The sequence below is a fragment of the Podarcis tiliguerta genome (genome assembly GCF_965153285.1).
Source record: "Podarcis tiliguerta genome assembly, chromosome: 7".
NCBI classification, from domain to species: domain Eukaryota; kingdom Metazoa; phylum Chordata; class Lepidosauria; order Squamata; family Lacertidae; genus Podarcis; species Podarcis tiliguerta.
The window spans coordinates 47,216,879-47,238,014 of NC_139540.1; the positions used below are offsets into that span (position 1 = coordinate 47,216,879).

General features: G+C 39.7%; 1 protein-coding gene across 29 annotated transcripts in view; it reads left to right on the forward strand.

Moving 5' to 3' along the window:
• Positions 1 to 21,136, forward strand: part of PTPRM (protein tyrosine phosphatase receptor type M) — a 401,413-nt gene that overhangs the window by 213,043 nt on the left and 167,234 nt on the right. For all 29 annotated transcript variants that reach the window (XM_083450038.1, XM_083450022.1, XM_083450011.1 and 26 more), the window contains 4 exons: positions 5,644 to 5,952; positions 6,354 to 6,463; positions 10,466 to 10,667; positions 15,143 to 15,245. In XM_083450038.1, the coding sequence (XP_083306164.1) occupies positions 5,644 to 5,952; positions 6,354 to 6,463; positions 10,466 to 10,667; positions 15,143 to 15,245 (724 nt within the window). The remainder of the gene's footprint in view (positions 1 to 5,643; positions 5,953 to 6,353; positions 6,464 to 10,465; positions 10,668 to 15,142; positions 15,246 to 21,136) is intronic.

Consider the following 21,136-nt stretch of genomic DNA (forward strand, 5'->3'; position numbering starts at 1 on the left):
GTATAGGAATAAAAGTACAGGTATAGGAATAGAGTGAATGATGCCTTGCCATAGCTACATGGCAGGCAGAAATTAAACATGGTAAACCTTTTCTGGTATGGAAATGCAATTATGGAACATGTAATCTGTTTATCAGATACCTTATAATTTGTTTGTAGCTCCTCATTTTTCATTTTTTATTTTTACCTTAACTTTAGCAAAGCTATTCTTAACTTTCTGACTATTGGAAAAAATGTGGAGCATTAACTGAGAGAACAAACTTTAAGTGGAACTGATTTTTCTTCTATGTGTATATAACCCTGCTGTTCATAAGGATGGCTGCTTTCTGAATCAAACAGCCACGTTTGTGTATCTCCAGCAGCAACTGTGCTGATGAAGAGTAGGGACTAACAGGAAGGTGAGGTCCCCTGAGCACACATTGCCCAAGGCAACCTTCCCTTGCAGTGCTCTGTATCCAACTGCATAAGAACTGTATAATAAAATAAAAAACAACCCTTCAGATGTCAAGGAGATAAAGAACTACATAACTTTTATGTAGGACGTTTTTAATGTTTGATCTTTTATTATGTTTCAATATATGCTGTGAGCCGCCCAGAGTGGCTGGGGGGGTATAAATAATAATAATAATAATAATAATAATAATAATAATAATAATAATTCTGTTTCAAAATGCATCTGCAACCATTGATGAACAAGGCAGCTGGAAGTGGGGGAGAATCCCTTGCAGCATGAGCATTGCTCCCATCTCAAGTTTTTTATTATCAGTGACAGGATCCTAAAATTACACCTGAACGTCTCTCACAGGTTCTGAAATTGAGTTTCTGAAAAAGCAAGGTAGCTGTAATAGGAGGTAAAGTATGAAGTTCCAGGGAAATTAGCTGTGAATTGAACCTGCAATGGAAATTGATCCTATCAGTCAGTTTTAGCTCTATATTCTCTGAAAAACACTGGTGAATGTCGAAGACACCAGGATTACTGATTAAATGGGATGCTCAAGTGCCAGGGGCTGGAACTGGATGCCCCTAAGGTCGTGAGCTGCAACTGTCAGACTTCACTTCACTGCTTGATACCTAGCGTGAACTGGCAGAAAGAGAGCAGTGTGAAAAATGCTGCAGGTACTATCAGGGGAATCGCAAAGAAGTATCACACTAAGCTTCAGGCATGAGAGACGTTGCTCTCTTTAGAGAAGTAATCCTGCCCTCTTACCATGAACCACTGGGCGCAGATTGGCCATATGATTCATGCCCTTCAGGGCCAATTATAGTAAGTCGGCGTGCTGCAGTCCAGTGACTGTCAAGCAGTTGCAAAATGGTAAGGGTCTTATCTTTATAATCCCAACCTCCCCCCCCTCCCGAATTATACCAAGTGAGGAGAAAATAAATGTGGTGTTTCTGAAAACATAATTAATTACCCTATTACCAAAGCCTGTGAGATTTATGTGTAGCATACAAAATGGTTGCTGTGGCATGTAAACTGCTTTTGGCAGGACTGGTTCCCCCCCCCCCCCAAGCCTAATGAATGTGGTCTGCATTGTGATTAGCACTGCTAAATTGCACTTTCCTTGTTACTAAGCTGATAAATCATTAAAGCTTGATTATTTTGAGGCATTGGCCCACTGCATGCAGAGAATAATTAGCATTACCTGATGCAAACAAATATTGCATTAGGGTTTCTGCTTTGCAAAGTTTTGCTGTAGTCTTTGTGGTTCTATCAAAAACATCGAACAGTTGGGCTTAACTATGACGCCATACTGTGGAAACAGCTTATTTCTCAGGAGATCTCTAGCTTATTCCCTGCCACACCGACACACACTTCTTTTAAAATTAGAAATTGCTCATAAATGACTTCTTTGTGTTTCTTGAAAATTTCATTGTCTCATTGGGACATTTTTTTTATTAAGAGCTGGGTGTAGTATTGTGGTTCAGAGACTTATCTTCAAATCAGGTAATCCCTAGTTCTGACATCACCTCTGTCTCACTAGGTGATTTTAGGCAATTCACTAGTCTGTCTTTGGCAAACTACTTTATCCCAGTCCCTACATTCCTGCAATGTGGAATAACAAAGTTGTTGTAAGAATTAAAATTAAATAATGCATGTGAAAGTGCTTTGAGCACGTGAAAGCACACCACAGATGTTAACTGTTATCCATATTACTTTGATTCCAATGATATGGTTGGAAGGCTCACGATACAGAAACCTTGCTAAAACTAAGCAAGTCTAAATCTGGAAAGTACTTGAATAGTAGACTGTCTGCGGGGCAGGAATCATTCATCTGGACTAAAGACTATTTATGCAACCCCATATAAATAAGTGCCAAACTAAGGATTTGAACCACATATTTCAGTTACAAAATGGAAGAATACACCTTTAGTGAATTCCATCTTTTTAGAAAATGTCACCTTCTGTGGATTAAGGATATTGCTAGGGTTCATTAGTTAACCAATGGAAACTTCTTCGTTTTTAGCTGAACAAAAATAAGCAGTTCTATGGCAGCGAATAAAAATATGAAGCACGAATGAAAGTGGGAGGTGTTTGGCTTGGTACTGCAAGCCCATGTGAGCTCAAGATGTTTAATATGCATACAGATTATTCTTACCTATATGGATTTTATTCATTTCAATAGAAGAAACAGAATTATTTTGAACACATAAATCTGTTGAAAGCAATGGGGTAAGCCATGTACAAAAGATTTGCTAGTGTATCTCTGAGTGTGCATGGATATCTGGATTGGTGCAAATTTATATGCTAGGTTATCTTGGGGGAGGTTATGGGACTATGGGGATGTTTAGGTAACAATAAGAGGGGAAAGCAGTTCAGTTCCTTTGGCTTAGTGCTTAGAGCAGCAAAGCAAGTCCTTACAATTCCTCACCCTTTTCCAGCCTCCCAGAACAAAGAGCCTGCACCTACTTCAATAAACAACTCCTTCACATACATCTCCATTAGATACCACAGGCAAGTTGGCAGTGCTAATCTCATATCTCTAGCATCTAATGCCAGCCCATGCAGCATCATTCTCTTCCTCGGTTTACTGGTAACAACAGAGAACGAGCATCCAAGGAAGAGCCCCTTCTCCACATTTCACTGTGTGTCTGACCCATGTCCCTTGCCCATCTCTTTGCCCACGGCCTACACAGCATGACGGTCTTCAGACACGCTTCAAACACCACAGGGACACTGCCATTCTCTCATAGGGCATGAGCTGCTGTAGAAATTCTTCTGCACTTAGAATGGATCAGAACTAGTGCTCAGAACCAGTATTTTCATGAAATCTTGTTTTTAGGCTTGGTAGCTGAGGAAAGGAGATCAGAGTCAGGCAGAAGAATAGAGGTGATAGGGATAAGATGAAGATGGAGGTACTCTCATGTAGGGGTCTGCTCTTCCATGGATTTTCTGCCATCAAGTACTAAGTGCTAGGATTTCTGTAAACATCTGCAAAACCGATGGCTTGCTTGCACTGGATAAGAATGGACAGCAGAAGTTTAAAGGGGCCTGTGGTCAAAAAGTTTGATGTAATTAGAAAAGTGAGACTCTTAATGAAAGCATGAACCATGGGTTTGAAGGCTATATAGTTTGTGATTTTAGTGCCTTTTCCTGCAAACTTAAGATAAAATGCAAAATATCTTTGAACAAAGTTGCAAGCTTGCAGGGAATTATTAGAAGCCAGAAGTGATGGAATCTTGTGGCAAGTGTTTAGAACATTCTTGGTTAAGACATGTTGATTAATAAACATGAGCCGGCAGATGCATATTAATCTGTTTATGTATAAGAGATTTCTAGCTCATTAAAACTCTTCTTGGCATTTCAACAAGCGAAGCAGTAGATAAAACTACTCATTGTCTTTTATCTTGTTGAGGACTCTCATATGAAATAAAAATCAGATTACAGCTAAATTTGTATAATAGCTATACTGATGACAGACTTCTTTTACCAGATATGTAAGGAACCCATAATATAATATGAGTGAAGTTTTTTCTCGAGTTTCCAATTGTGATCCCTTATTGCTTTGGACAGTATAGATAGAAACAATATTTTGCATTTCATGGCAGTAGTTTGGGGTCAGGTCTCTTGGCACATAACAGGGAATGGAAGGATCCATCAATTTTGTTTTGTTCTGGTTCTCATTTTTCCAGTCTCAAATTCCGCTCATAACATTTCTGCAGCAATTTGCAAAAAAAGTTTTTTCCAAAATTAATCTCCCTGAAAATTCATCAATATTTTACTGTGAATTTCTCTCCATAACTACATCTTTGTGTGCAGCTTTGACTAATGTGCATGCTTTTGCAAGCAGTTGACCCCAATAGAATTTTTTTCATGTTATTTTCACAAATATATTATGTACACTTCCCTGTTATGTATGCATTTTTGTTAACATTGTTTGGTTGCAGAGCTGCATCACAAAATTCAGATGTGCGATTTTCAAAGGATGTTGATTTGGTTCTCATATTGTTTAGGAAAGTGGGAGTGTGAATGATTTACCTTTAAATGTGAACTGTATTAAATTTCTTTTGCATCCCTAGCCACACAACTGTTCTCACCACAAACTATGACTTTGTTATAGTAAAGCTAAACAGCTTTTGTTGCTGTCTGTCTGCTATTGGATTTGAGCCCGCAGAAAAATGTTAAGGTGGCTTGTGGGACATCCGGCTTGCCAGTAGTACATATGAAAAGGATCTAGAGGGGCTTGGTAGACCACAAGCTTTATATGTCAACAGTGTGATTCAGCCGCAAAAAAAGCTACTGCTATTTTAAGGTAGATCAACAGAAGTATAGTTTCCCAATCAAGAGAAGTCATCGTCTTGCTCTATTCTACCTTGGTCAGACCACACCTGGAGTACTGTGTCTAGTTCTGGACGCTGCAATGTAAGGATATTGACAAGCTGGAGGGTTTGCAGAGTAGGGCAACCAAAATTATCAAGGGTCTAGAATCCAAGCCTCATGAGATATGGTTGAGGGAGTTGGGGATGTTTAGCCTGGAAAAGAAGAGATATATGATAGCCATTTTCAAATATCTAAAGGCCTATCACATGGAAGATGCAGCAAACTAGTTTTCTCCTGCTACTGAGGGTAGCAACTGAACCATTTGCTTCATGTTACAAGAAAGGAGATTCTGACTAAACACCAGGAAGAACTTTCTGACAGTAAGAGCTGCTTGACAGTGGAAGGGACTCTGGAAGGTGGCTGAGTCTCCTTCCTTGGGATTTTTTTTAAAGCAGAGGCTGCATGGCCACCTGTCATAGCTGCTTTAGCTGAGATTCCTGCATTGCATGAGGTTGGTCTTGGGCTCGTTTCCAAGGCTACAATTCTAGTATTCTATGATTGGTACACTGTTTGCTTTGCATTCATAAAAGGAGCTGTTTCAAGTCTGTTAATACATTTCGTAACACATGTTGATGGAGGACTGGGACTAAACTCCTTCTTCCGACAAACTGCCAGTATCATTAACACTGACAGTGTCAGTCATCTGTCCAGCCACTATTCATATACAGGTCCAAGCTAGTATTCAAGCACAGACTCTGTAGGTCAGAACCTATGTTCTTTTCTCATTCCCTATGCTTCTTAAAAATATATTAACAGTATTTGCTTTCACTACCATACATCAGATACAAGCACTTGTATGAAAATGCATGTCTTAATTTTTTACAGATCCTATGCGTGGTCCAAGAAAACTAGAAGTTGTCGATATCAAATCCCGGCAAATCACCATCACCTGGGAGCCGTTTGGCTACAATGTCACTCGTTGCCATAGGTACAATATCACCGTCCATTACCGCTACCAAGCTAGTGGACAAGAACAAGTCAGAGAAGAAGTGAGCTGGGACACAGACAATTCTCACCCTCAGCATACCATTACTAATCTGTCCCCATATACTAATGTCAGTGTCAAACTGGTTCTTATGAATCCTGAAGGACGAAAAGAAAGCCAAGAAATTGTGGTACAAACAGATGAAGACGGTAAGTTTTTAAGTGTAATGGTTTACTGAATGCATTAATATGCATATACATGATTTTACGGGATCTTATGCAGTCCAGCAAAAACTATATAAGACATATGCATAACTGCATATAACTGTGTTGAGGATTTGTTGGATAAAGGAAGCATAAAGATGAAGGATACTGAGGACTGACATGATTGTCAGGGACAAATGAGTGAAATGTAGTTTGCAGCATTACACACAAACACATATTTTATGGGTTGGATCTAGCATGGCCAGTGCATAAGCCATTACTATTTAAAAACCTGAATGCAGCATTTACAGTGTGGAACTCATGTTCTTATAAGTGATAGAATCTAAATGCAACATTCTAATTCACAGTACATATTCCTAAACATCCTTTTTTTTTTAATGCATTAGTTCCAAGTCCTGTACCACTTGAATCTATCCAGGGAAGTATGTTTGAGGAGAAAATCTTCCTTCAGTGGAGGGAGCCAGTGCAAACATATGGTGTGATCACCCTATACGAGGTATGTAAAACCACTTGCCCTGCAGTCTTGGTGTAATCTAGTTACGCATCCTGTTCTCACAGTGGCTGAACAGTTGCCTGTGGCAAACCAGCAAGCAGGATTTGAGCACAAGAGCACTCTCCCCACCCCACCCCCACCTCGTGATTTCCAGCAATTGGTATACAGAAGCATTGCTGCCTCCAGCTGTGGGGGCAGAGCATAGCCATTGTGGCTAATAGCCAGTGATAGCCCACACCTCCATGAATTTGTCTAATTCTGTTTCAAAGCTATCCAATTTGGTAGCCATTGCTGCCTCCTGTGGGAACATCTTCCATAGTGGTTCTCCAAGTGTTGCTTGAGGTACTTCCTTTTATCTGTCCTAAATCTTCCATCATTCAACTTCATAAGATGTCCACTAGTTCTAGTCTTGTAAGAGAAGGAGGGGATCAGTACCTTTTATAACTGAAGGCCTAAATAAAGTTGCGGTGTTATACTGCTTATGTATCACATGTCTGTCCTTCCTTCCCACCCCCAGTGTCCCCACCCCCCAAAATTCCCTCATGTAATAAATTTTGGCTAGTACAAGACAACACTATGTTATTAGTAAATCACTGCATTTTTAAAGCCTGTAATATTATCCAGTCTAGTTATGTAGATCAGTATTTGAATGCTACTAAAAGTATCCACTAGGCTATAACTCAGGAGTAAAAACAGGAGTGAGAATGTAATACTGAATACTGCTGAATTTCTGCAAACCTTTTGTGATAAGAACAAGCAGGTCCCATTAAATGAAACACACTAGCTTTTAAAAATGCAATTTCAACAAAATTATATGTTGTTAGTTTTACATACAAATCCCAGCATTCCGTGCTATAGGGAACCTTGCCCTAAATATCTTTCAAAAATATTAACAAAGGAATGCATTTATTATGCTGTTGGACCATAATCACTGTCAAACATCTCACCTGACTAAACTACCCTTATATTTATTCTTTCCTTTCATTTGAAGAAAGCATTGTTGAAATGCTTGGCCCCAAGACATAAAAGAAAAGTAAAATATCTAATTTGGTATTATTAAGCTTTTAGTGCTGTCTTGCTGTTGAAATAGTTGTGAAAGGATAATTTATTATGAAAAGATATGTATTATGGAAACTAACTAGTTTAACTAATTGCAGTTTCATAAGTAATCAGAAGATGATTGGTCTTGTCATTTGTTTTTTATATTTGGCCACGTAAGGCCTTTCAAAGAACTGAAAGGAGGTGTCTTCCTCTCCCATCATCCCCTTCTTTGTGGTGCTTGCTTCTGTTTTTGGTGTTTATGTGTAGTCTGATACAAAATGATGAATGTGTTTGGACCTGGGCTACAAACCAGCCCACGCTTCAGACAATGATTATCTGTGCCATCTTTTCCCCGCACGTCTCATCATAGTCTCAAAACTACTCTGTATTTTCTTTTTCAGAGGCTTGGTTTATATTCTTCCTATAGGGTTGTAGCTTTTATGTTCTCCAAAACTCTTTATCAAGGTAGATTGTAAACAGTGGGAAAAGACAAAAAAAGGTGGCGTTAAAGCCACTTGTGCTTGCGTTTGGTAAGAATTTTCGGTAAGCATGAGACTCTTCATCTCATAGTCGTGGATTCGAGCCCCACGCTGGGTGAAAGACTTATGCATTGCAAGGGGTCAGGCTAGATTATCCTCGTGGCCCCTTCTAACTCTGCAAGTCTGTGATTCTGTGAAATAATGGAGTGCAGGAGGAGGTAGCGTACATTCAGGTCGCCCTGTTTCAGGTGCTATACGGGTTTTAGGTTGTAAAGAAACTTCTTGGAAAGGAATGGCTGATTTCTCATCTTTATAAATACAAAAAACTGCTGTTGCTGAGGTACTTAGGCCAAATATACAGGAAGGCAGGACCAAAGCAGTAGCAGATAGTGTGGTGGGGCTTCTGCACTTAAACAATCTCCCTCTGGATTTTGTAACTGCTACATACTCGGAGCAGTGAGGTCGGCATAGTGAAAACATGCAAGCAAGGGTGCTGGACTGGCTTCACCAGCGCACGGCATCAATCTCACTATGGCCTCACCCGTCCCTCCCTCACTCCATCCTGGTATGCATCAGGTGACCAGTGCAGGCTCATCCTGGCCTCAGCTTCTGGAATAAAGAGAAAGTCTGACATTTATGTCTGGTTATAATAAGCAACAATGGCTGCATTTGTGAAATGGATTACAGTGGTACCTCATGTTATAGACACTTCAGGTTACAGACGCTTCAGGTTACAGACTCCGCCAACCCAGAAATAGTACCTTGGGTTAAGAACTTTGCTTCAGGATGAGAACAGAAATCGTGCTCTGGCAGCGCGGTGGCAGCAGGATGCCCCATTAGCTAAAGTGGTGCTTTAGGTTAAGAACAGTTTCAGGTTAAGAACAGACCTCCAGAACAAATAAAGTTCTTAACCTGAGGTACCACTGTAATCACATCCATCTGAATACCTGAGTGTTGGTACTAAAAACATGTTGATTACTGTACTTAACACAACAGGTGTATGTTCTGAAGTAAAGTATTTCACCGTGAGACTATGTTGGCCCTTCCCATATAAAAGCTCTTGTGCATGATGGCACAGAGAAGCACATTGACTTACGTTGCATGTTCCTGGCATGTAGTTGTCCCACCCAGGCAGCAGTGAACCAGCCCCGCAAACATGCGGAGGTTTCCACCATAGAAGAGAAATAAGGAGGAGAGAAGCAGAAACATAGGTGAACTAGGGCCACATCTATTGATTTAGTGGCTCTGAAGTGGTGGCAACAATTCAGGAAGCTAACTGTAACCAGCAACTGTGGGTTAAAAATCCTATAGATGAGTGCCACTATTGCTCAGTCCACAGGAATCCACATTGTTTCAAGCATGAAACTCGTTTGTGTGGCATCCAAAAACATTGTGTATTGTCTTTTAAAACCTGTACTCTATTCTGAATTAAATTTCCACTTTGCTAGTAACCTTTTATAATCTACGAGGTCAAAACTGAGAGCTTCTGTAAATTAAGAGCTTACACAGGGTCAGTGCTGAGTTGAAGTTAATTTAACCTGTAATTGACCTATGCAGAATTGGTTTCAGTAGTGCTTGTGTGATTCAAGTTGCAATACCATGTGTTCTGATCTTTAAAACTGCAGTATTAAAGACCTACCATGCTGTGTTGTGAGGATGATATTTACTTCAAAGCACTTGGGATACTAAATACTCTGGGATACTTAGTTCCAATTTAATGAGACTTAGTCATAGGTAAAGTGTGGTTTGGATTGCAGCCTAAAAGTGTCACAGAAGAGAGCAAAAGCAAACCACATACGACCATCCAGATATTGCATTGTAATCATTTTTTAAAAATAAATGTTGAATAAGACATGAGATTTCTTCAAATGGGGAGAAAATGTGGTCATTAGTACTCTACGGTTTTAGAAGAACGTCCTAGAATTGTCCTACTCTTCAGAGTTCCAAGTAAAGCTCTTTCCATGTTGTTTCTGTTATAATAATCATTGCCATCATTATCATAATAGCAACATTGTGTCCTTTATGGAGAATTTGCTTGAATTTCACCTTATTACAAGCAGAGAATACTTTTCAGTAGAAGCAGAAATTTGGGCAGGCTACTAAAAAACTTGGCTATAACTCTTGTCGTTTTAAGTCAATGTTTATTTGTAATTTTTGTGCAAGACCAACATTAATGCACTTCCTCCTAAAAGAATTACAACATGAAAACCAATGAATTAAAGGTATTAGCTTAAGTCTGAATCATAGCCGTTATAGTTGTCATCTAGGTGCCTCTAAGTCCCTGTATCTATAAAAGTGATAACTCATAACAGTTTTGTCTGAGCCTGTGTTCCTTCATTGGATTCCGGATTTGAAGCATATAAGGGAGTAAGATAACTTATCATAAAATGTCTGACAGTGCACACATCAGAAGGGTTTATTGGATAAAAATGCAATCTTTGTACAACTGCTGAAGATATTTTATAACTTTGTTTTTCTTTTGTAGATCACCTACAAGGCTGTCAGCTCCTTTGACCCAGAAATAGATTTATCCAACCAAAGTGGACGTGTTTTAAAGCATGGGAATGAAACACACTACTTATTTTTTGGGTTGTATCCTGGGACTACTTACTCGTTCACTATAAGAGCCAGTACAGCCAAAGGCTTTGGGCTTCCTGTTACAAGTCAGTTCACCACAAAGATCTCAGGTATTAGTTAAAGCCAAACAACATTTCTGATTTGAATTAGATAACCATTGCATTAATTTACATATAATTTTGCAGCAGTTATATAGTATGGGTGCAGTGTAAAATACCTGTCTTTTCTGAACAATGTAAATGTTGTGTTTATAATTTCTTGAAAATTCATAAAAACCTCTGTTAAAAAAATGGCATTTAAACATTTTCTGTTAAAAAGCCTATATATATATATATATATATATGCTTTCGTAGATTTTCACGGGTACAGGAATGCAGGTTTTGGTGTCCTCGGGTGTCTTCCCGTGTAAAAGTTGGGGTGTCTAGGCGACGTTTCGACGAGGTCTCACTCGTCATCTTCAGGCTGGTGCTTTCGGCTTCTTGTTACTGGAACAGAGCAGGATCTCAGTGTTTGAGTTCCTATAAATACTGTTGAGGAGGTGTGGTGTATAGCCTCCAATGTTCTGGGCAGAGAGGAGGTTCCCAGGCTAGTGTGCCTTTTCTTCTTTTGTTCCTTAATTACTTGAGGGATATCTTGAGTGATTTCTTGAGTGATTTCCTGAATCCCACTTAGGTGGGTCATTAGGTGTGGATTAGTTGCTAAAGCCTTCGTGTCTTGAACTCTTGAACTTTGTGAAGAGTTTTTCTGAGAAGATGGCTGTACTGCACTTGGTTGTGCTCTGGCTTGGCTTCGTGTATAGGGGCGAGCTGTGGTTTTGTGGCCTGTGCCAGCCAAATCTGTGTAGGGATTGCAGGGGGGTGCAGCATCCGGAGGTGCCACCCTGGTTTGGCTACTGGATGGTGTCTGTAATTTATCTGTGGAGAGGGTCTGGGTTTGGGTCTGGTGTGGTTGATTGGTGATGGCGTTCTGTGTGCCTCTGGATCTGGTGTCAGATTTTGTGGGGAGGGCTAATTTCCAGATGTCTGGCAAGCGGGATGTGTCGTCACGCTTGTTCATGTTGTGAGGGTGTTTCTCTATCTCGATGGCTTCCATGATTATTCTCTTGTGGTGATGTTCCATGTTAAAGAGCAATTTGGAATCTGCAAAATTAATTTCGTGTCCTGTTTCTTTCATGTGTTGGAAAAGAGAGGAAGTTTTTTCTTCTTTTTTGACGGCATTCTTGTGTTCTGCGATACGTGCATTTATTCGTCTGTTTGTTTGTCCAATGTACGTGGCTGGGCAGACTTTGCAGGGTATTTCATAGACCCCTTGGTTTTCCAACTGAATTTTATCCTTGGGGTTTCTGAGGATATTGGCTATTTTTTGGTTGGTGCAAAAGGCTGTTTTGATATTGTGTTTATGGAGGATTTTGCTAATTTTATCTGTAGTGCCCTTGATATAAGGAAGGAGGGCTATGCCATTGTTTTCTTCTGTGTCTTGGTTTTTGGGGGGTGTTTCTTTTTGGATTAGCTTCGTAACCCTGTTTTGCTGGTATCCATTGGCAATTAACACATTTGAGAGATTCTGTAACTCAGTTGTCAAGTGGTCTTCGTCAGCCAGGCGTTTGGTTCTGGAGATGAGAGTCTTGGCTACGGAGTTTATTTGTGCAGGGTGGTGGTGTGATTGTGCATGTAAGTAGCGGTTGGTGTGTGTTTTTTTCCGGTAGATAGTGTGTCCTAGGGAGCCATCAGGTTTTTTGTAGATTAGGACGTCAAGGAAGGGAAGTTGGTTGTTGGCTTCTATTTCCATAGTGAATTGTATTTTGGGGTGTAGGCTGTTGAGATGTGTGAGGAAGCTATCCAGTTTTTCCTTCCCGTGTGGCCAAATTACAAAGGTGTCGTCAACATATCTGAGCCAAAGTTTGGGTTTGTGTTCTGACTTGTCTAAAGCATTGGTTTCGAAGTGTTCCATGTACAGGTTAGCGATGACCGGTGAGAGCCAAACTTTGGCTCAGATATGTTGACGACACCTTTGTAATTTGGCCACACGGGAAGGAAAAACTGGATAGCTTCCTCACACATCTCAACAGCCTACACCCCAAAATACAATTCACTATGGAAATAGAAGCCAACAACCAACTTCCCTTCCTTGACGTCCTAATCTACAAAAAACCTGATGGCTCCCTAGGACACACTATCTACCGGAAAAAAACACACACCAACCGCTACTTACATGCACAATCACACCACCACCCTGCACAAATAAACTCCGTAGCCAAGACTCTCATCTCCAGAACCAAACGCCTGGCTGACGAAGACCACTTGACAACTGAGTTACAGAATCTCTCAAATGTGTTAATTGCCAATGGATACCAGCAAAACAGGGTTACGAAGCTAATCCAAAAAGAAACACCCCCCAAAAACCAAGACACAGAAGAAAACAATGGCATAGCCCTCCTTCCTTATATCAAGGGCACTACAGATAAAATTAGCAAAATCCTCCATAAACACAATATCAAAACAGCCTTTTGCACCAACCAAAAAATAGCCAATATCCTCAGAAACCCCAAGGATAAAATTCAGTTGGAAAACCAAGGGGTCTATGAAATACCCTGCAAAGTCTGCCCAGCCACGTACATTGGACAAACAAACAGACGAATAAATGCACGTATCGCAGAACACAAGAATGCCGTCAAAAAAGAAGAAAAAACTTCCTCTCTTTTCCAACACATGAAAGAAACAGGACACGAAATTAATTTTGCAGATTCCAAATTGCTCTTTAACATGGAACATCACCACAAGAGAATAATCATGGAAGCCATCGAGATAGAGAAACACCCTCACAACATGAACAAGCGTGACGACACATCCCGCTTGCCAGACATCTGGAAATTAGCCCTCCCCACAAAATCTGACACCAGATCCAGAGGCACACAGAACGCCATCACCAATCAACCACACCAGACCCAAACCCAGACCCTCTCCACAGATAAATTACAGACACCATCCAGTAGCCAAACCAGGGTGGCACCTCCGGATGCTGCACCCCCCTGCAATCCCTACACAGATTTGGCTGGCACAGGCCACAAAACCACAGCTCGCCCCTATACACGAAGCCAAGCCAGAGCACAACCAAGTGCAGTACAGCCATCTTCTCAGAAAAACTCTTCACAAAGTTCAAGAGTTCAAGACACGAAGGCTTTAGCAACTAATCCACACCTAATGACCCACCTAAGTGGGATTCAGGAAATCACTCAAGAAATCACTCAAGATATCCCTCAAGTAATTAAGGAACAAAAGAAGAAAAGGCACACTAGCCTGGGAACCTCCTCTCTGCCCAGAACATTGGAGGCTATACACCACACCTCCTCAACAGTATTTATAGGAACTCAAACACTGAGATCCTGCTCTGTTCCAGTAACAAGAAGCCGAAAGCACCAGCCTGAAGATGACGAGTGAGACCTCGTCGAAACGTCGCCTAGACACCCCAACTTTTACACGGGAAGACACCCGAGGACACCAAAACCTGCATATATATATATATATATATATATATCCCTCAATCCGCAAACCTATTGAGGATGTATATGATTATTAATTGCTTTTATGCACCTTAAGAAGGTTAAACTTGGGACATTTGTATAGCAATCCTGCAATGTAATCCATTGCTTTTCTACCCAATTGCAAGATGGCCTGAGAGTAGTATGCACCAACTGTTTGGTGTAGTTCACTCTTCTACCCCTGTTGCTGAAAGGGATACTAGCTGCAAGTCAGAGATGGGTCAGTTCAGATTCCCATCTTTCATATCTTTCAGATTTACCAAACAATAGTCACTCCTTCCTTGTCTTTCTTCTTAGACCTCCTTACAGGCCAAACCAAACACTCACTAGCATCTAGAAGTCTCATGATTAGTAAGTTCAAATGTGGTTGCTTTTACATGATGGCCTAGTGTAGTGCAGCAGATATACTAGTTCAAGGTTTCCCAAACATGGTCTCTAGCTAGCTGACCGCTGGTCTTCCTGCTAGCTAGGGATGATGGAGTTGTAGTCCAAGAGCAGTTGGAGACCCAAGTTTGGGCGACCCTGTACTAATTGGTTACGGCATGTCAGATCCAGGTTCAAATTGCAACTTAGCCACAAGCTAACTGGGTGATCTTGGTTACTTATGTCTTCATTCATTATCTAGTTATGGTGATACAGTAAGGATTATAAAAATCTGGTGGGAAAGGCTGTTAATAAGACAATGGTAATAATTGAATGCCATATTTAGTTTCTTTTGTTGCGTAGCAGACCAACGCAGTAATCCATGATATAAAACTTGCTGCAGTTCACGAGACTAATATTACACACGAACTTACGTTTTGAGTGTTCAGTCAGCAGAAAAATGCCCTAATAAAGGTGCAATATGTACCAGTTTATAGCTTAACTTGTTTTTGATGGGCTACCCTATTAACTAAAAGCATAGCAATTATTTTATCATAGTTTGTGCACACAAGGACTGCTCTAAAATAGTATCTGCCCTTGAAAAGGTTTTTTTAACAAGATTTTAAAGATCATAGAAAAGCTACACATTAAAGAAGTCTGCTTCCTCTGTTCTTGTTTTTCTAGCACCGTCTATGCCACCTTATGAACTGGAAACACCTTTAAATCAGACAGACAGTACTGTAACTGTTACACTGAAACCTGCACAGAGCAGAGGCGCTCCAGTCAGGTATGATGGTATTGGGGAATCTTTACAAAACTAAAATTAAATCTATTAATTTATTGACAGTGTTTTCTAGTGACTTTTTTTCAAACTTAGCAATCTGTGTTTAAATCCATATTTGTGTTATCTCTAATTCAATTAAATAAGGAACAAGAAAGAAAGTCCTTTGATATGGAGTGTTTAGGAATTGTGTAGAGGATTTCAAAGCTTAGTCTTTGAAAATAAGGAACAAAGCTGCAATGTTGTTGTGTGGGTGGCTTCTTCTATAAGGTAATTGCTTACTGCAGTGTTATGAGTTCAAGGGTACATCATTATTTTTATCCTCTACTACTATGTTTTCAATAAGAACTCCTGTGGGCTTAATCATCATTATTTCAGGTAATCAGCTGAGACAATTTAGGAGATTTAAAAACTAAAATCTGTCATCATCAAGACAAAAAGGGAAAATATATATACTTGTAACAAAACAAAACAAAAATCTTGCTAGTCCAGAATTTACAGCTACTTCACTTGGGAACTAATGTAGCATGGTGACTAAGAGGCTGAGCTATGAATCAGTATATTCTTGTTCTCACCTTTGTGACAAATTCACTATGGTCTTGGGCAAGCCAGCCTCTCATCAAAATGGGGATAATAATATCAACTTGTATTATAGGCTTTGTGTAAGGGTTACAGCAAAAATAAATACATCAAGCATTTTGCAAAGTCAAAATAATGATTAAGTTTCTCTATAACAGTGTCTATATACGAGCAGAACAGACTTCCATTTGGACAACAAGTGTTCCTCTTGTCCTTCCACTCACACACTCCCAGTGTGCCCTCAATCCAAAGGGGAGGTTGTAGTGAGCATAATATTATTATTTATTATTTATTGTTATTATTACTAGTAGTAGTAATTAAGCAGTTTCCAACTTGCTTTTCATTATCAAGTAGAAGATCCATGTAAATACTTACAGAAAAGGAAATAAAATAGTTGTCATTTGCCAGAACCAATACATATGCCAATTATGTGTGCTTAAGCTCTATATATGCTCATTTGTCTTTTTGACGTCAAGTAAAATTACCAGATGGTTTTCAGGATGCCACACAGCTAAAGCTCTCATTGCCATAGTAAGGAGAAGGAAACATCAATCCAAAATCACTGCCCAGCTGTATTGTGTTTCTTCTTTGCTAATTAGCAATTTGTGTTTGGAGCTGTGGGCTAACTTGCTTCAGCTGACCTCCTTCCCACGTTCAGGGTGTTGAAAATGAAATAAGAAGCTGTGGGTTCAGTTGCAGGTGAAGAGTCATGGAGACTAACTAGTTCTGAGAAACATTTTGTTCCCAATTAGGTACTATGTAAGTATGTGATTTTAATTCTCATATTCATGATGGACCTGTGAAATATGGTGTTTATTTGCATATGGTTTGTCCTGCATTTATTTTCCTTGACAAAATGCAGCTTCAGAGGTCCAGATTCATTTAACAAGTCCTGCACAACAGGGCTTTCCCCTTTGTCCTCTCCCCACTTGCCCTTGCCCAAATTTGGTCAGAGGGGTTGGAACAGGCATAGGCAAACTCAGCCCTCCCGATGTTTTGGGACTACAACTCACCTCATCCCGAGCTAACAGGACCAGTGGTCAGGGATGATGGGAGTTGTAGTCCCAAAACATCTGGTGGGCCGAGTTTACCTATGGCTGGGTTGGAAGAACCCCGGAAAAGTGCCTAGGGGGAGGAGAGTGGAGGTGGTTCCATCAGGCAAGCAAAACAGCTTGTGCTGATGGAGCAATCTGCTTAGCGTTATGTGAAATATTTCCTAGGGCTGCAAACTAAAGCGGAAGGCCTGCACAGGTTCTCCTCAAAATGTTTTTTTTTCCCTATAAAGAAATAGCTGCCCAGCTTTTTTGTGACACGCAGTTGCATGGAAATTAGGTGAAAGACTGGCACTTAGGCAAGACCAATGGATTCAAGTTACAAGAAAGGAGATTCTGACTAAACATTAGGAAGAACTTTCTCACAGTAAGAACTGTTTGATGATGGAATGGACTCCCTCAGGAGGTTGTAGACTCTCCTTCATTGGAGGTTTTTAAGCAGAGGCAATCTATCTTGGATGCTTTAGTTGAGATTCCTGCATTGCAGGGGGTTGGACTGGATGACTATCAGGGTCCCTTCCAACTCTACAATTTTATGATTCTAAGACATGATTTCTTATCCTCAGGATCAAAAGTAAAAACATTTTTTGTTATACTGTACATTGTTGTGAAATGTTTGCAACACACTTCATGCTCAGCACAAGTCTCATTGAAATGAACAGAAAGGAGACAAGAACACCATATTTGTGTTTGTTCAAAGTAAGAGAAGTACCCAATAGATGTTTTCCTTAATCTGTATTCATCGTAGGGTAGAAAAATGTAGCTGTACTTTATTTATGCACTTCACTAAGTGCAATGGCTGTCTATTGATTCTGCTGTAACCACCCAGCATGGTTAATGCAGATTCTTGGAACTGCGCTAAACTTTTCAGTGTAAATGATTGTTGTCGTTTTATTGATCAACACATCAGCTCTGTCACATAAAAATCTTTAATTCTTCTGATGGATAGAGGGAGAAAGGGAGAGAGAGAGTAAGCACAAATTCTAGCACATTACTGCCAAGGATTGCTTGTTTTACAGCTTTGCCACCTTTCCTCTTTACACTTGGGGCAAATATAGAATAAGAATCTGGCTTTCTATTTTAACCTTGTTTGGATCCAGTCCATTACAATTAGACTTGCAACTTATTCAATAAATTATTGCTAGGAAGCATGACTTGTTTAAATGAAGTCAAATTTATATAAATCTTCTGGTATCATTTGTTATCAGTTAATGAAAAGTGAATATAAATACAGAAAACCAAACTGTCCATTAGATTTTGGAAGCATAGCTTCATTGATTATTGCAATATTTATTAACAGAGATACAATAAAGCCAAATAGCATGAAGTTATGAGACTGTAAATCTATAATTTTGGGTAATTGGTTTTAGAAAGTGAATGAAATTAGACTCCTTTAATTTGATAATGCATTCATACATACTATTAAATTACAGTTTGGTTTTGTTTTTAGAATAATTTCAAACTATAGGCTTTCCTCCCTTTTTGAAACATCTAAACTTATCTAGACCCTTTGTTCTTTTCAGGAGTATATATTTTATCCTAAATTATTACTGTCAATTCATTGTTACAGTCATTTGACAATACTTATCCAACTCATACAAAATGCAAATGCATCTTAAAACAAAGGTTGAAGGGTTTCTTTGGAAATAATTATTCCAGAAAGGAAAGACTTTTAGTAATATAATGCTAGAACCATAATATTTGACCCGTACTCTGTTGTTGGGTACTGGTACTTGAATTTCGGTCAGATATCTAGTTTTTAGGTAGCCCTTCAGATCAACAATTCCATAAAACTGTAGCATAATTGAATTTTTTTAGAGCAGCCAAGAACCAGTTTGTGCTCTGCACTTGCAGTGCCTCCTCTTGTTGCTGCACACGCAGCACTGAAGTGACCTTTCTGGGGCACAAGTCTGGGCTGTGTGTATGGAGCTCCTGGGCTGCCCAGAGGACAAGCCCCCCCCCCCCATCTCAGCCTCACTGATGTGGTCCAAGGGAAAATGGAACAATGCATTTGGCACCAGGTGGGCTGCAGGAGTTGCTGGAAAGAGGCATACAAGATACAATTCAACCTTCATAGGGACTCCACTCCAGATTTGTGTAGGATTTACTCCTTACCTTTTCTTTTCCTTAAGAAAGTGCCTCCTGTATTGTTCCATAAATCTGGGTTCAAGGGTATGTGTCTGTTTCTAGTTTACCTCCCTTTCTCCCTGCCTTCACCAGATTCATCACAGCAACTGAGCATTACAGTGTGCCTGTTGTTTTGTAAGATATCCTTACATCGGCAGTGCACATGACTCATATGATCTGCACCCACTGCAGCTTTACTCACTGTAACTAATGCACAGTGGACTTGTACAGTCGGCTCTCTCATGTAGACTTTAATATGGAGCTTAACTGAACAGCAGGATATCCTCCTCAGATTGATATGGCAGTTCTGTAGGCATTTGCATGATTTTGGAAACTGTGTCACGTCCGTATCAAATTATGCTGTTCCATAGCCTTCTTGATTTAAGAGACAAAAGTTGTAGTTTAGTGTTCCTATCTCTTTCCATACCAGGATTGCACTTTTAGACAGTGCAGGCATATCTGTCAACTTCAGTGCTATTGCTCAATAGTGAGTAATTGCCAGTTTGTGCAGGCTCACTGCTCAGGCGTGAGGGGAAAGACTTACTGAGTGATAACTGTCACACGTAGATGTAAATAATAGTAGTGAGATCTAGATTATAGCAGGCACTGTGTAGTGAAGGAGGTGGGCAACTTCCAGTTTCTAACACATATCTACTACTTCCCCTGATAAACAGTTTCAGGCAGTGCCTATCCATGTGGTAAAACTGTTCCTGGGTAGTAATACTGTAGGCTGTATATTACTGAATGCCCCTTGCCCAAATCACCAGATCCATATACATAGAAAGTGAGGGAAGGCATTTAGGACCTTTCCTCCTGACATCATATTTACTATATACAATGAGTCTTTTAACAGTGAGGAGCATTTAGCTGTGAGATTCCAACCAACGACAGTGAGAAGTGATGCAGTCCTGTTGGACAGTGATACTATGTGTTGAGTTGTTTGTATAGTAATAATAATTAATATTAACATAACATAACATAACATAACAACATAACATAACAGGGTGAGCCTCTGGATGTTCATCAGCATTTCATTCCACAGTGGAAGCACTGGACTGGATTCAAGTACATAGTATATGGACTAGCATGAGTTCTGCTAGCATAATGGGGCTTCCCTCACTCTTTTCCCCATATGCCCCTCACATAAGCTGTGGGAGGTTGAGAGAACCATCAGAACAGCATGCTGGGTAGGAGAAGAGTGATGCCTCCATCTAGCCAGCAGAAATGCTTGTGCAGACAGAACAATTGTAATAGCACAGTGTTGAATCCCACACATTGATAGTGTGTTCTAAAGCAGGGGTAGCCAATGTGGAGCCTTCCAGATGTTTTGAACTAAAATTCCTATCAGCCCCAGCCAGCATGACCAATGGTCAAGGATGGTGGGAACTGTAGTCCACAACATCTGGAGGGTAGCAAGTTGGCTATGCCTAAATCTTTAAACATTAACTTGGAATATTCTTATATGAGACTGCAGTAAACATGCAATATATATATATATATATATATATTTTAAATGTGTAGAGTTTTCTTAATACTTTTGTAGTTATGGTCACAGAATAGCACTAAAGTTATCTATATACTTTTGAATTAAACCCATGACTTGTTTGTGCCTATGTATAGTAATAATTGTTACCTTATTTGGAAATAATTTTATATTTTTAAAAAAATCATAGCACCACAAGGCCAGAGTTCTGGCAAAAAAATTTTTTTTTTTTTTACATTTGCATGTTTGTCATTATTTTTGACAGACATTATTTAGGGTTCTGTAAAGTTATCGTCTTGCAAGGTAAACTACAGGGTCATCTGCTATTATTGTCAGCAAACTGTTTCTGAATTATAGCTTTACAACGTATACAATAACCCAAACCATGGTTCAGCAAGTATGTGATATAGAAGTGATGGAGCTTTATTGATGCCCATAATTTTCACGCTTTTATGGCAAACAAGAATTCTTATTTATGGCCAAACAGTCAATTCCAGTTACACTGAAGGAACAGTGCAGTAATTGCTTGCATTGTAAAATATTGTAATTCATTTTTGTTATGTAATAGAACTTGTCCTTGAATTTCAAAGTGACTGGAATTAACTTTTTTTTAGGGGGGGATGCAGATTAAGTATGATATGTGTGTCACAGTGACT